We start from the raw sequence: 17,154 nt of genomic DNA, 5'->3' as shown, positions 1-17,154 counted from the left end.
CGAGTCTCACGCGGGAAGCGTGAGACTCGTTAAGCGTACTCGTGCTCACGCGAGAAGCGTGAGAAACGGCATGGCACTTTAAAAACCTTGCCCAGAGCATCACAAAGGCGCTACGGAGTGCCCAGAAACCCTAAGAAGCTGATTTTAAGTAGAACTGTGCCATTTTAAAACCTGTGGACTGCCCTTAAGCATTTAAAGAGTAACTGGATTAAGATTCACCAAGAGAACTGGATTTGTGCAACCTGAGTGAAAGAAACCTTTTATATAAAGACTTCTATTTTTGATAAATACAGCCTTGTGTCTTTTGTGTGGTGGGGTGGTGATTATTGTGTGGGACCTCTTGAACGCTTAACCTAATGCCCTCTGGAAATCTAGCCTGACTGCTCGCGCCACGTTACCTAGAGGGTGAGCAGGGGTTATTTTTAAAGAGGTGATCCTTTGCCCTGGCTTGGAGGAAAGGGTCCCTGCTTGTCGCAAGTGCATACCTGCGCCAACCAGAGACCCCGGATTCTAACAATCTGCATTTGCAAAGCAAGCATTCATGCCTTTGGGCATTCTGGCTGTTAGATAAGATGTTTGTTGCTGATGAGGCATGTTTCGCACAAGATTCCCTATTAGGCACACTATGTTATACCGCCTCTAATTCTAATCTGCTTTTGAGGCACAATGTTTGTTGAAGAGACTAACCGTGGTGGGGCACACATGCAAAGAAGGTGGGACTGTGTCTGACAAAGGGTAGGGTGTTGAAAATGCATTGGAGAAAGTTAAATATCATACATTTCCAATGAATGCATGATGATGCATAAAGCACAATAATGTATGAGATTCCATACATACTAGATGGTACCTCTGCTGTGAGAGAACTCATGTAGAGGCATGCACCATATTCTGTACACACATACACAACACTCCACAATGATGTCCCATTCGGTTTCCATTTTCTTTGTCTCAGGGCAGTAATAGTTAGGGATGTCTCTCAGCCTTGCCAATTGCATTATCCCATACATACTAGATGGTACCTCTACCTTTACATTGTTATGTAGAGGCATACTCCCATTCTACTTGAACCTTCTTTCTCCACGGGTAGCAGCAGGCAGGAGTGTCTCAGAGCTTAGCCAGTAGCATTATTCCATGCACACTAAATGATACCCTTGGTTTGAGAGATCTCAGGTAGAACATGCTCCATACGTAGCATGCACACACACTACTCCCTAGTGCCGACCCCATTCTGCTTTTCCTATCTTACTCCCAGTACAGTAGCAGGCAGGGGTGTCTCTGAGCTTAGCAAGTAGTATTCTTCCATATATACTAAGTGATAGAGATCTCATGTAAAACATGCACCATAAGCAGTGTGCAACTCTATACTCCCCAGAGCTGCCTCCATTCTGTTTCCATGTGAACAGAACAAGGAGAACCCTATAAGCCACCAAGAAGCAGTTTAATTGTATTACATTCCAACAATAGTCCTGTGGGACTTATTTATATTCTACTTCAATCTTATTTTAAAACAAATGTGTGTGTAGACTCAATTCTGTTAGTCAGAAGAAAGGTACAGGACACCTTATTTGAATTGAAGTTAATTTGTTGTCTCGGAACAATATAGCTCATAAATCAAAAAACTGAAAATACTCTTATGTAACGAAAGATGTAATGAAGATGAACTATAAACATGTGCGTCATTGACGCAGTGCTCTGTACTGTAAACAGGAACTGCATTGCTGGCATAGATTACCTTCTTGCCAAGATTGGGGCCTTTAGTCTAGCCTTTGCTAAAACACAACGGCAATGACGTAGGTTATGTTTAACTTTTAGTGTCACAGTTGATGGTCATGGTAAAAGACTTTGAAGTGGGGGGCAGGCAGTAATAAGAATAAGTGACTCTCCTATTTGGCCTTTGTACAATTTAACAGGGAGGAGGGGGCCTCTAATCTCAGCTTGCCAAACAAGTTGTTCTGAAATTGCTTTAATGCCAGGGTTTATATGTGCATCGTTGCGTGTTGTTAATCCATGAAATGCATTAAATGTCCTGTTTGAGGAGCTACAAGACAGAGTTTCAACTTTCCAGCATTTTGACTTCACTAAAATGGGTAACACTCTGCTCTTGCAAAGTTTGTTCATCAATGCCAGGTTCAGGTTTGGATTTGTGGTGAACAAAGTAACAGGTCCTAATGGGGACCGATCCTCAAAATCAGTAGTTACTAATCAAATTGGGATATGATTGCAGAAGGGCATAGGTGCCCACTGAACCTCCTCCCACTATATGTATATTGAATAGAAATTAGGATTGGGCGTAAAATATTTTCTGAAGGCTGATTTTGAATGAATTGAGGGTGGCAACTTTGGGCTGGTTTTTGGGCTGAAACCAGTCTACGTTGGGCTGAATTTGGGCTTGGACAGCATTGGGCTTTGGACAGGTATGAAAATCTGGCAACACTGCCCGTGGGTTCAGGAATCTGCGGTGCCCGAGAGGGGACTGGAGGCACGGGCCTTAGTTTGGCCGCTCAGCGCGAATTGGACATCCGTTCTGGGCGGGCACTGCTACTGGGTTGCAGGGAATAAAGCTGGTGAGGTTGCTGTGGGGCTCAGAGGTCGCACCGGGCCTAGGCCTTGCGGCGCTTGTTGCCCTTGCTGGATACCACCGCCTGCTCGTAATGGAACAGCAGTGAGGGGCTGTGTGGTCTACTAACACCCCCCCAACCCCCCTCTCCCGAAGAGCATACTGAGCGAGACTTCTGGAGTTCAGATCAGGCATGGGTTTGTTCAAACACAGTTCATTCCTGAGAGACCTGGCAGCATGTGAGACTGACCCATCAGTAAGGATTGTGAGCGTGCACATGGGCACGGGTGAGCTTTCATGGGGTGAGGGGGCAGGCTACGGTGGGGTCTGTGGGTCATCTTGGGCCTAGGCTTCACTGAAATTATTAATTTAAAATGGACAACAAAACAGACCTCCCCCTCATTTAGTTGCCTAGACATCACCGTCTTGTGGTATCTGGCTGCGGTAAACACCTATAGCATGACCACGATATTACACAATAGGCTGGGACAATGATCACTAGAAAGGTTGCTATGCCGCATGCTCACGCTTGACACAAACAGCTGGCTGGGGGATACCGTTATGGCTCTTCCCCACCTGTGTTTTAGACGTCAGTGCATGCATATCTGGGTACCCCAACACATGCTCTGCACTACACATGCTACATATGGAGTCTTCAGGAAGGAAAGGTGCAGCAAAGCACTAAAAAAATGAAACAGACAGGAGGTGGGGCGTTGTTTCACAAAATTGTGCTGGCACTACATCATCAGAGGCGGATCAGCTGTGAGCTCACAGTTCGACGCGCCATGGGACGTCTACGCTCGATGAATCTGAACACTCCTACCCGTGGCATCATGGTCTCTAACATATCGCATGGAGATGCCTCAATACCTGGTACTCCGGGCTTATCAGCAGCAATGGAAAGCAAGTCCAATGCTCTTCTGGCTGCTAAAGAAAACTCCAGGACCTCTCTAGAATCCAGGCTTGATAGCACTGTCACAGACCTGACACTGCTGAGAGCAGATCACCGCAAGTTTGCGGGTAAGGTTGCTTCGACAGAGCAGATCGTTGAAGATCTACAACCCACAACTGGAACATAGACTTTTCGCTGAAGTTGCTGTCAGATAGTGAGTGCACATTGGAGCAGAGTGCCAAGGATGCTGAGGGAAGATCCAGGAGGAGTAATATCCTTGTAGTGATACCAGAGGAAACAGAAGGCAGAGATGCCACTGCATATGTAGAGGGCTGGATACGCCCAATATTGCACAACATGTCACGCAATCCACGTGACATGTTGTGCAATATTGGGCGTACCCACTAGCCTGTCTATTCTAACATACAGAGGATGCAGTGCAGAGTAAAAGGAATATTATAGATTATATGGGCACCACTCACTCGGACTATAATCCGCAATATGTGCAATCCCCCTATACCAACTTGGCAGCTGCAGTTAGCGGCATTGGAGGATCCTCCTTTCCGCTCTTCGGTAACCACAGCCATTACAGGTTATTTTGAAGCTAACCCAACACAACTACGGGAACGCTCTTCCTGGAATGGGATGCATTTAAAGTTATGCTGCGGGAAGTATGCCTAGGCCTGCACTGGAATACCCACAAATTGTTAGATACTGATCTGACACACGTAGAGTGAATTGCTGCGGTTGGTAACTGCGGCAGCGGATAGTTCTACTGGAAGGCAGAGGCGCACTGCACTCAAAGAGGTTGTCACAATTACACAGCCCAGTCAGCCAAAATGCGGTGGTGGGCAGCGCGGGCTCTCTTCTAGCCTGTCTGATTCATCAGGATTGCCCTAGCGGACCCATCAGAGGACTGCGCTCCGCTGATAGTGTTGGTCTCTACTCACAGAGCGACATACACGAAGAACTGGCCTACCACTATTCATCCCTCTTTCGCTCACTAACACACCTAGTTCATAACTGCTGTGACATTACCCAAGCTCACATCAGAACAGAAGCAGGAACTAGATGAGCCAATCACCCTTTAAAATATACAAAGCAATAAGCGCACTAGCCACTGGAAGAACTCCGGACCCAGACCACGTGCCTGCAGAGTTCTATAAGGCCTATGCCCCGTTGTTGGTGCCCCATCTACAAGCTATAAATGCTGAGGTATTAGAAACCCCCTGTCTCCTGGTTTCCTAGCATGAAGCGATATTAATTTCGCTGCCAAAGCCTGGTAGAGATCTGGAAGCTCTAAGCTCATATGGGCCGCTAGCCCTTCTAAACACAAATTATGACATTTTGGAGAAAGTACTTGCGGATAGGCTCTCCCTGCTGAAACCAGCGTTAATACACCCAAGCCAAAATGGGTTTGTTCCGACCCGCAACACCTCCTTTAATTAGAGGTGTTTCTTTCATATACCGAAGTATGGCCCAACTGCTTGGCTTCACTCTGGGTGACAGGTGCTGGATCTGGAACGAGCTTCTGACTCACAAGAGTGGCCTTACCTGCTGGTGGTGTAACCTCACTATAGCTTTGGAGACCGGTCTCTCAGATATGTCCGGCTGCTACACACACTACCGCTGGCTAGACTGAATATGGGATCCCTCATATTCCAACCCATTCACACAGAATGCGGTACAAGGCAGGCATGTCTTCTTTCACAACTGCTCTTTTCCCTGGTCGTGGAACCTCTGGCAGCTCACCTTTGTGCTTGCAGACCCGAATGGGGCATACTGTTAGGTAACGGTCACATGCTGTCTCTTTATTCTTTATATGCAGACTATCTGCTCATATATTTAAGAGATGTCACCACTGTACCCGCAGCTGTTGTGCACTTACTTCAACAGTTTGCAGCTCTTTCTGGATTGCGGGTCAGCATGTTTCGTTATTTGGGGGTGCAAATATACCATTCACTACTGGACCTCTTTGAAGGCAATTTGAGGTGTGAAGTCACGTCATTGCAGGCCCAGATGGCGTTCTGGAGAACATTCCATTTATCGGTTATGGGCTGTGTGGCGTTACTTAAGATGGTAGCACTCCCCAGTTTCCTATATTATTTTTCAAACTTGCCCCTGCATGTCAACACATCATTTTTCCTGTCATTCGAGGGTGTGATGCAGAAAGTTATCTGGAAAGAATCTAGATTTAATGTGGCACTAGAAAAGTTATATCAGCCGATAGATCCTGGCGGCCTTGCGGTACCCAACTTCGAATACTATCTAGCGGCACAGCTGCAATGGGTGGAACGTTGGCTTGCTACTTTGCAACTGCTAGACACAGCCACGCTAAAACCAGCATGGAGCCAATCTGAATTATTGCAGCTTTTTCACACTTGTGCTCGGCCCCCACTGCCACAACCCATACTCGTACAGGTTACCTATCGCTGCTATAAGTGGAACCTTTATATAACACGTCACACTTCCCTATATGCCCCAGTGCTAGCGATACTTGGCACACCGCGGGGAAACATATTCACTATCAGAGCGGAACTAACAGACTGGGATGCTGCTGGCATCCAGACAGTGGGTGACCTCTACAGAGATGGTACACTCTTACCCTATGGCACCCTGATGAAGGAGGATGGACTCCCTCCAGGACAGTTTTTGGTATATGCTTCCCTCATTGGGGCACTAAGACACAGCTGAGGAGATATAGCCAACGAATTGCCTACACACCTAACCATACAGTACCTACACATCTTAGGACAAGGTAAACACTTAATCCGTTGGTTGGCGGGATCTCTGCGCTCCCATACAGCACTAGCCCTCATGCCACTACGTAGCAAATGGGAGGCAGTGCTGGGCCATCCCTTTACTGATAAGGAATGGGATGCTGTGTTGGAGGCCCCTGTCACTGTCCTTTGGAATGCCGGGTTCCGTTTGAATCAACTGTATATTACACATTGGGTCTATCTTACCACCAAGAAAATAAATCGCCGCTTGCCCCCGCTGTCAGCTGACAAACCCATATTTTCTGACTCCAGCTAAAACAAAATTGGAAAGCTGTAACAGGTGGTTTGTTACATTGTATAGAAAGCGTTCTCGTGCTCACATGGAAGGTATGCCTTTTAGGGAGGTACAGCAGGGGTAAGAAACACAAAGTCACATCTCGATTCATTGACCTAGGGCTAATCTTGGCCAAATGCCCAATTACCTGGAAATCTCCTGATTCCTACCCCCATGCTGCGGCCTGGCAGCGCACATTTATAAACTGGGTGTAAGCAGAGAGTACGGCTCTGCATAGGGAGGACAATTTAGGTCTCAGGAGACATCCAACTGCAAAACATTGGGACGCTTTAATGGCGAACATGCACACTGCAATACTCTTGGCCCCATTGCCTCACTAATTCCATTCTGATGGAGATGACGTAATGGGGAATAGGGACCGTGACCTGCCTCCTGACAACGGGGACATCCTTTCGCACACTATTCTTTGTTGTACTGAACCATGCATTGATGCTTAGAATAGTGGTAGTATCCACTGCTATGGGAGCCTGTACTCACTTACACGAGCGCGCATAATGCACATAGCATTATTAGAGACATGACTGGTGCTTGGAACAAGATGTTTTCTTTGGTAGCTGTATAAAATGTGTATGTTGTATTATGTTGCTTTGCAGTCAACATTGTTTAAATCTGTAATCAAAACTCATCGAAGCTTGGAGCATTTGTCAGTGTTCACTAAAGGCAATTATTGCACACATACTAGCATTGTACTATTATACTCTACCTCATGATAAAACATGAGAAATTCAAGAGATATGGAAAAGCCCATATAATTTGTCATGCAGGTAAACCAGAATTAAAACCCAAGTATGAAGGGCTTTATAGCTACCAATTTAAGCGATGTACTGGAAATGGAAAAAAAGCCCTTAACAACCCTCCTCATCCCATTGCAACAACCAGTCTCCCACGCTACATTTTACATCTAAAGCGCAGTTAAATTTGCATGGCTAATATTTAAAGTCATTAATGTAAGATTAGAGACACAATGTAAATATACCATTGCACAATATCAAATACAACCACAGTGTCAAAAGGCAGATTTTTTGATCTTCTAAAAAAATTAAAACTGACTCTAAACAGAATGTTAGTACAACCAAATTCTAGAAACCGCATGTGTCCGTAGGTGATGTTACAATGGGCTGTGGTACTTTGATTAATATCCTGTACTGAATCTTACCTTTACTTTCAATATCTCAGTTGTATCAGAAGCATTTGATTGACCGTAAACTTTCTGCTTGTGCTTTGCCCAAGGATCTCCTGGAGATGCTTCTGTCATTGGTTGCGGGTTACATCGAAGCTTGGCTCTAAAAAAGAAAAGAAAAAAAACAACATGCTTTGAAGACAACATTTTTGATTAAATGCATTTTTTTTTCAGCAGGAGGTGCACTTGTGGTTCTACAGTTAAGGTGGACACCTCACTCCAAAGGAAATCATGTGTTATTCTCCGTTAAATAACTTTGCCTCCCCCTTACCAAATAACTCAACATTTTTGGGATAATTGCCTTCCAACTTCAACTTACGAGTGTGCCATAGTTGGTGCAGAGCGGTCAAAGGGATACACTGATGTTAAGGGGAATTGCAAAACTAGTAACTCTCATTTAGCATGGAGTCGCCAAAAGAGACTTTCATCCTGAGCAACTTAAAAAACGCTGAATAAAAGTCAACCAAATACTGCAGAAATGTAGAATAATTTGATGCCTGTTTTTTGTCTGATGACCCATCGTCCATCCATTTTTGGGTTATTAAGCAGAAACAGAATGTCCAACATAAATGTGAACAATGGATAATCTTTCATGACCATAAAAGCACAGGCAAATGTTCATCTGTCAAGTCAGCGCATGCACATGTCCACAAATATTCCTACACACACTTGTCCTCAACATCTCAGTCAAGAACATGCTGAAACTCGGCGTTTGGAGGGAATAATTATCACACCTTTCAAATACTCAGACAGTTCACCACTTACATAGAGTACACAAAACCAGGTCTACTACAATGTTTGCAAACAATAAACTAAACATGTCAACAAACTTGGCAAACTACATTGTCTATACATGTGAGGAGTATATGTAAGGTCGCTATATCACACTATTTCCTGTACGTTGGACTACAGCCTGTCTAGTGGAGATGCTTTCGCTCATGACAGAAAACTAGCACTGAAGAAATTCCATCACAAAGAAGAAACGAAACATGGATGTTTTTATCTTTATTGAATGAAGACCAAATGAAGACTTTTGAACAGATTACTAAACAGATTATGTGACTTTTTATTACAATCGTTTATGGCACTCACTGATTGGTGGCGCTCCAAATAATCAAATTAAACTGTTATTCTGTATTTAAAGGCAGCAGTACCTGTTGTAGATGGGTACTGAATTGGAGACACACCAAGGAACAATAAAGGACTGACCACGGAAGTGCTGTTTGTGTTGACACAGCTGCTACTGTGAATTGACTGATGGGGAGATCCCTCGTCCTATCTTGCCATTGCACTTACCACATCCACATACAGGTCACCAACCAATGTCAGATCTAAAACCCAATATAGGTTCTAAGAAAAAAATGAAGAGGGCCAGAAAACTGGGCTGCAATATCCAATACTGAAGTATACAAAGATGGAGAGTGTGTAATAATGTTTAGTTCAACCTTCTTTGTCTGGTACAGTAAGGGGATTGATACCAACTTTGTCTCGGCATTATCCTTCTGCTTATGAACTGAAAAAGTAACTCCCAAAAGAAAGATCTGGCAACGCTCTGGGCACCCTTTTTTTTATTCAAAGGAAGTAGAGAGAGATCCCTTCAAAAACCAAGGGAATAGGATACTTTTACAAGTGTCAACTAGCAGTCAAAGCAGAGGATATAATTCCAGAAATATATATGATTTGAACAAGAACAAAGATAAAAAACCATTTGATACTATCAGTAATATAAACAGAACAAATTATTACATTACAAACACCTCGTTATGAACCAGCATAACTGAGAAAACACACATACAACAGACAGTACACTTTGTCATAAATTCACACATCCAAAAACAATACTGGGCTTTGACTGCTTGTGGGATGTTTTGGGTTCTTTATCCCTATAAGCATGTATCCGTTTCTTTGGATTGTGTGTTTCTCATAAGCGTCGACGCGTTTCGATAGGCTATTTTTAATGCCACTATCTTCCTCAAGACCATAGATAGTTGTTTTCTTTCAGTATTCTGTGCTTCTTTCGTCGTTGATGTCGTTTCTATGCCCACATCAGTCTTGTGATAAAATCTCTGTCCGTCTCTATAACTCAAATGGTATCAGGGATCGAGCCTGTGTGAAATCCTTCGTATGCCTTCCACCCCGTGTCCTTTCTTGTACTACACTGATGTTCTACCGCATTGTCCGTAATATATAAATACATTTTCTTCGACTGCAACAGCGGAAGGCTTATAGATGAGACGAGACCGTTTATGGATAAATCGTCCTTCGTATTATCGACCCATAGGGGGTCGATAATACGAAGGACGATTTATCCATAAACGGTCTCGTCTCATCTATAAGCCTTCCGCTGTTGCAGTCGAAGAAAATGTATTTATATATTACGGACAATGCGGTAGAACATCAGTGTAGTACAAGAAAGGACACGGGGTGGAAGGCATACGAAGGATTTCACACAGGCTCGATCCCTGATACCATTTGAGTTATAGAGACGGACAGAGATTTTATCACAAGACTGATGTGGGCATAGAAACGACATCAACGACGAAAGAAGCACAGAATACTGAAAGAAAACAACTATCTATGGTCTTGAGGAAGATAGTGGCATTAAAAATAGCCTATCGAAACGCGTCGACGCTTATGAGAAACACACAATCCAAAGAAACGGATACATGCTTATAGGGATAAAGAACCCAAAACATCCCACAAGCAGTCAAAGCCCAGTATTGTTTTTGGATGTGTGAATTTATGACAAAGTGTACTGTCTGTTGTATGTGTGTTTTCTCAGTTATGCTGGTTCATAACGAGGTGTTTGTAATGTAATAATTTGTTCTGTTTATATTACTGATAGTATCAAATGGTTTTTTATCTTTGTTCTTGTTCAAATCATATATATTTCTGGAATTATATCCTCTGCTTTGATCAATGTTAAGTAGGGACTAGAATAGATTGGGTTTTTAATGGTGATGCATTACATGTTTTATAAACAATAAATGGTCATCAAAATTTTTTTTTAAAAACGTGAGTGTGTGAATACTATGTTTTTGAAGTACATTGGTGTGTATATTTAGTCAAGGGACTGCTAGTTGACACCCTTTTTTTTAACCTGACCTTCACTCCACTGGAGTACAACATACATAGGGCAGGGTAGGCTGTTTTCTTGGATTGACTTCTAACGGGAGGGATTTGGAAGAAAAGGAGGTTTGGCTCTACGACCCCATGGTGTTCAATCCTGTTCAGTGTCATTATGAGGCAAAAGAACACCTTTGATACCCAATCTGGTTTGAAAAGGCTCTCAAGTACCTTAGTTACAGATCAGGTTTCAAAATGTCTTCCAGAATACCAGGATTACAAATACGCTCAGTACTTTCCTTCCATGGTTAACTCACATAAAGATGCACTAGAGTGTTCCCTTCCGAAATTGGTAGGGGCCCATTATGGTGGGGGATAGCTTCTCATCAGTACTGGCCGGCATTACTAGCCCAGTGACTGCAATTTGCAGCAAAACCAGTCAAGTTACAAAGACCAAGGCTGTACAGGTCTCTTTTTCGAAGAAGATAAGTTCTCAGAAAGTGTGAGCAAGTTCCAGCGCAAGAACTGATTTTTTCCTGAAAATGACACACATTTGTTGTGTGGGTTAATCACTCTCTGCATCCAGCCATCAAGAGACTACAGATATTGTGAGGCAAAGGTTTTTTTGCAAACAACAATAAAGATTTAAAAAAATTAAACCTCTTCGGGAAGAACCACCACACCCCAAAAACCGAAAGCGCCACAGAGAGGAAGGACACAGGCAAGGAGGAAAGATGACAGATAGGAATTGACAGAGCCCATGCACACAGTGAGACCTGCACAAGGGAAGACAAAAAAGTGATCACATTCTTTTTAGGTCTTGCCTGACCCAGCGCATGCGCTGGTCTGGCGAGACTTATTGAGAGGGCTCCAAAAAGTGCTACCAGGCCAGCCTGGAGCTACAGTGCATGTGCGCGGGCACGCGCGCCGCGCTTTACCACGATTACTTTCACTTTAGCGGCCGCTTTGATGTTTGATCGTGATCACTTTTACGGCCGCACGCCCGCTTTGCATAGCCAACAGGTCTCGCTTTTGGGACCTTATAAGTATTTAGTTATGCAACTGTTGCATGGCTAAACACTTATAAGGTCTCAAAGGCGAGACCTATTGGCTATGCCAATGCTTGTTAGAGTATCTTGCCAGTGCTGCCTGCAGTGCGAAGGGAATTTTTAACTATTTGAGCATGAGGGAGGGCATCAAGACAGAATAACACAGAAAGCTAGTGTCTGAAGATCAGGGTCAGAAAGAAGAACCGTTCTGGCATCTCCCCGCATACTTTGCTACTTAGAAATTCACAAATCTTTTGTCCCTTTTTTTTTTTTTTGCAGAGTTTTATATAGCGCGAACTTGACCGGAATCCGAATAGGGCATTAGAGCGCTTTTCATAGCACCAGTTACGTTACATGAGGACACACATTCATTTTTTGTTAGGTACGGAGAGATTAAGTGATTTGCCCAGAATCGCAGGATGTTCAGCGTCATTACCGAGACTCGAATCCAGTTCCCCAGGTCCGAAGTTGAACGCCCTAGCCGTTAGGCCAACTCCTCTCCCCTCCTCATCTGCTGGTATGATTTACTCCTGGAAGGTCTAGAGTAAGTCACAGAAATATATTTGTGGATTTGGTGCTTAATCCTTATTCAGGAGGTTCTGCAGAGCCATATTACACCTTTAGAATAGAAACACTGCCAAAAAAACATAAGACTTATAAAAAATGGCATATAAAACACTAAGAAGGAAAACAAAAGCACTGTAATAAGGAGGTGGGTCTAGCACACCAGGGAAGTAGCCGTGTCTTCTCGGCTCACTCCAAAACGGCCAGTGACTGAAGAGCATGATGTTGTGGAATTGGGGGAACACCCATGCCATTAATTATATAATACCTAACCATTCTGAAACCAATCTCTTTCATTTTTCGAGAGGTTAAGATCCAACTGGGAGCTAATGAAGAGGGTTAAAGAAAGGGGCACCAAAGACCAGGATCAACATCAATTCAAGATATATCACACCTTGGTTACTGGTTACATCACAAAAGTGCTCAATAAAACCTTGAACCACAATGGTCCTCTTATCTAGCTAATTTATCCCTTAATATCCGGCAATTCAATATGGGAACCCCAGAAATATGATTGTATTTGCAAATATGCACTTTGGTATGAAATCAAGAGGAGACAAGCAATTTCTAATAAAATACAATTTGTTAACCAGTGAAAATTCTGTACTACATAATTTTCTACCTTAACCAGTCCACTTGTGGAATCCTTTAAAGCCTAAGACAATATGCTTATACAGCTGCATTAAATTTCCCCAGAAGTAAATCTGCCGATATTCGTGTTGCTGAACCGCCCTTCACAGACTGAATAAGTGTCAGTCTAGTGTGCACAATACTATCTCAGAATAGATGGTGATTACTGTTACAAGATTATGCATTGGTTATATACCTTATTTTCTCGTGTACTCATTACCTAGTTGGGGGTTTTCAATTCTTTCAGACCCTACAAGATCACAAATAGCTACATTGTCCACAAGAGAAATTATTTCTAAGAAAGATGAATCAGACTTAAAGGCATACACTTTCAATTGCGAGACATGCTATTCGTATCTTTCTGGTGTTATACGCCTGTGGCATCTCCTAGGCCTTGACCTAGTATGGAGTCTACATCGATGAGCTGAGCCGTGAATGGCAACATTTCCCTTTCTAAAGGTTTTGGAACCTCAGATCCAAGGCCGCTGAAGTGGTGGAGGCACTGCTGTAGTCTGTGGTTATAAAGGGAAAACCACAATAGGGTAATCTAGCGTGGTGATGGGAGAGGGTCATTGTTGGATTTGGCCCTCTCTGCAGTCACCCCTAAACCTTTTGCCTTTACCCTCCACTTTTTTGCTGGAATTCGAGTTTGTTGGCTCCAGGACCCTATACAATTTACTACTGCTAACCAGTGCTTGTGCCCTCTCCCTGAAACATGATAAAACTGGCTTCCACCGGATTGGTATATTAATTTACTTATACGTACCTTGTATATAGGTATATCATATACCCAGGGCCTGAAAATGTAATGCTACTAGTGGGCCTGCAGCACTCATTGTGCCACCCACTTAAGTAGCCCCTTAAAACACGCCCCAGGTCTGCCATTGCAGCCTATCTGCAGTATTAAACTGCTATTTTGACTTGGCAATATAACCCCCTTGCCACACTTTAAACTCTCCTTTTACAGTACACAAGTCATCCCTAAAGTAGACCCAAGGTAGTCCATAGGGCATGCACTTTTAGGTTTTAAATTTCCTGGTAGTTAATAACTCCTAAATTTGTGTATTAGTACTGTGAGGCCAACCACTCCTAGTGTAAAACATTGGGCTGCTTCATTACATTAAACAAGTGCTAATGTTTATTTGGGTACAGGAAAGCAGTTCATGTTTGGGGTCTGAGAAAATGTAATTGAAAAACCTTTTTAATGGAATGATACAGTCAGATTTTAAGTTACAACTTTTCAAATGACACAAAGTTTGCATTGTCCTGCCTCAACTATTATGGTGCCTGTAGCCTGTTACTGGGCCACATGACTGGGTGTAGTTAGCAACTGGACTTTGTTTATTCCTCCCAGGTGGCCACACAATAGAGGGATTGGGTGTGCCTGGATGGGGCATCAACTGGCAGGATGGGACGGAGCTGGAAACAGTCCCACTTACAACTGAATAGGCTGTGCTCTGCCTTCACACAAAGGACTTGTCACCTCTGCATTGTTCATGCAGTCAGCTTGGAGCCAGAGTAGAGGAGTCAGGAAACTTCAAGTCAAGCACTTCTTTTTTATTTTTTTTTATTTCAATAGAATTTTATTGAGATTTTGTCAAAAACGAAAGCCATACAAAACAAATACAAATAAACTTAAAACATAAAACAATGCACTTGTATCGCATGATGTTACAGGGCAGCTCATGTAGGTTGTACTAGTTGAGGTACAATTTTTTGTTTCCGTTTTAGGCTGCCCCCCACCCTCTGATCACGTAAAAAGTCACAGGAAGCACAGATAGGGACAAGGAAGAAGAGACCAAAGCGTAGAGAGAAGAAGCCTACTCGCCATTGTCTAAAAGGGTTGGTATCCAGGTCGTTATACTAGACAACTTCAGGGTGGTTCATAGGGGTCTAAGTATTTGTCCAGGGATGTCCACATTTTCCTGGTGGGCCGTCTCCACGGTGAGTCTCGTAGGGCCACCGTATCTGCACCTCTAAAGTACGTCACCCAGTTGTGCCATCCCTTAAACGATGCCTTGGAGGTGTCTTTCCATTTATTTAGAACCATTTTTACACCTGCTGTTAGTAGGAGATCAAGTAAGTCGCTATCTTGTTGTGGGACTGCCTCTGTACTAATAGGGGCTGTTACCAGGGTGGCAAACTCAGTTATAAGGGAACATCCTAACATGTAGTTTATAAAGGCAAAGATCTTCTCCCAGTATGATTTGACTTTGGGACAGTGATATATGAGGTCCCCCCTTCCGCTATTACAATTCCAGCATTGGCCATTGGTGCTCAAGCCTAGGTTAGCCAGGCACGCTGGGGTCCAGTGTAGTTTGTGTAGTGTCCGGAATTTTGTCTGAGCTAATACCAGGGTTATCTTATTTTGTGTGGGGGAGGACCATAGTGCCTGGGTTTCTTTCTCGCTCAGTGTAACTCCCAGCTGCGACTCCCAGTATTTACGTGTCTTCTCGTTAAGTTTAGATGTGTTCGGCCGTAGGAGTCTATAAATGTGTGAAACCTGGTGACCTATTTTATTGAGGTTCGACATATACTGGATGATTGACGGCTTGGTAGCAGAAAGTCTCGATTTGGACAGAGCCGTTTTGATTTTTAGGAAGTTATAAAGTTCAAGGTCTGGTAATTTGTGCTTGGTTTTTAACGTCCTGAAAGTGGTGGAATTCCCTCCCTCTTCGAGTTGAATAGGGTGGGAGATCCCTGTTTTACTCCACTTATTCATAGAGGGCGGTTTGCCTTTGTATTTTATCTTATTGTTTGTCCATAATGATCGAGTTTTTATGCAATGTTCGATCTTCTGGTCTATCTTCAGTAGGGCGCTTCTGGTATTTTTGAGTATTGGGTTTACTACCATTTTATGTTTACTGGCTGTTAGTAGTGCTAATGGTTCGAGGTCGTTTAGTATAGCTCTCTCTACTCTCAGCCAAGCTGGTGTGTATTCCTGGTCTGGTAGAATCCAGTAGCTACCCTGTTTTTCCAAAAAGGCCGTTTGGAAAGTCTTAAAATCTGCCAGGTTTAATCCTCCTAGTTTTTTGCCCAGTCTTAGTTTTATAAGGCTTATCCTTGTTTTTTTGTCTCGCCAGATGAAGTTATTTAGCATGTTATCTATTTTTGCGATGGAAGTCGTCAGTAAGAGATAGAGGGAGCATATTTGCCAGGTAGTTGACCATTGGGGTAACCATCATTTTTATTGTCTCAATCCTTCCCCACCACATAATGAATTTAGGCGACCAGCCCTCCAGCAGCTTCTTTATTTTGTCCAGCATTATTTTTTCATTTTATTCCAGTGTGTTTTTAAGGTCGTTGCCAAAGTAAAAGCACAGATATTTTACGAAACTTGTTTGCCAAGCGAGACCCGAATCCCCCAATATGTCTCTAGTGGTGTGTATGTTGAGTGGTTTGCATTCTGACTTGTCTTTGTTAAGTTTATAAACAGAGTGGGCTGAATACTTGTTTATGGATTCCATGAGTGCCTTGATAGAGGCTTTAGGGCTTTCTGTGACAACAAGGATGTCATCCGCATACGCTGCTAGTTTGATTGTGACATCATTGATGGAGAACCCTTTCATCTCTTCATTGTTCTCGATGTCTTTAATCAGAGGCTCTAGTGCTAGTAAGAATAGTGAGGGGGACAGGGTGGCAACCTTGCCTTGTCCCTCTTTGCAGAGTGAAGGGCTCAGAGACAGCCCCATTGACCACAATGCGAGCCATAGGTTTATCGTATAGTGCCATAACTTTCCTTGTGAAGGAGTTTCCCAAGTTGAAAACCTGCATGCACTGTTCTAGGAAATGCCACGATAGCCTATCAAACGCCTTCTCTGCGTCTAGTGTGATGGTCACAGCAGGTTTGATCGACTTGGCCGCTCTATCGAGGATATGGCATAGAAGTCTGATGTTGTCGTGTGACATGCGTGCCTTGAGGAAGCCAACTTGTGTGTTGCTTATAAGTTGTGGAAGAACCTTATTAAGCCTTGATGCCAGGATTTTTGCATATATCTTGCAATCTACGTTAATTAAAGAGATAGGCCTGTAGTTTTGGGGGAACTGGGTACTTTTGCCTTCTTTGGGGATAACTGTAATATTCGCTTCGGACATGGTATTTGAGACCACCCCTGCCCCCTCGCAATGGCTAAATACTTTT

At 43.4% G+C, this 17,154-nt stretch overlaps 1 protein-coding gene across 2 annotated transcripts in view; it reads right to left on the bottom strand.

Moving 5' to 3' along the window:
- The window catches only part of DCP2 (decapping mRNA 2), a 330,233-nt gene that overhangs the window by 152,109 nt on the left and 160,970 nt on the right, over nucleotides 1-17,154 (bottom strand). For both annotated transcript variants that reach the window (XM_085632614.1, XM_085632615.1), the window contains exon 8: nucleotides 7,681-7,807. In XM_085632614.1, coding sequence (XP_085488740.1) covers nucleotides 7,681-7,807 — 127 coding nt within the window. The remainder of the gene's footprint in view (nucleotides 1-7,680; nucleotides 7,808-17,154) is intronic.

This window comes from Triturus cristatus, chromosome 2_1 (genome assembly GCF_964204655.1).
Source record: "Triturus cristatus chromosome 2_1, aTriCri1.1, whole genome shotgun sequence".
Lineage (NCBI taxonomy): Eukaryota > Metazoa > Chordata > Amphibia > Caudata > Salamandridae > Triturus > Triturus cristatus.
The sequence above is the reverse complement of the archived record's forward strand: the minus strand, read 5'-3'. Positions and strand labels throughout refer to the sequence as shown.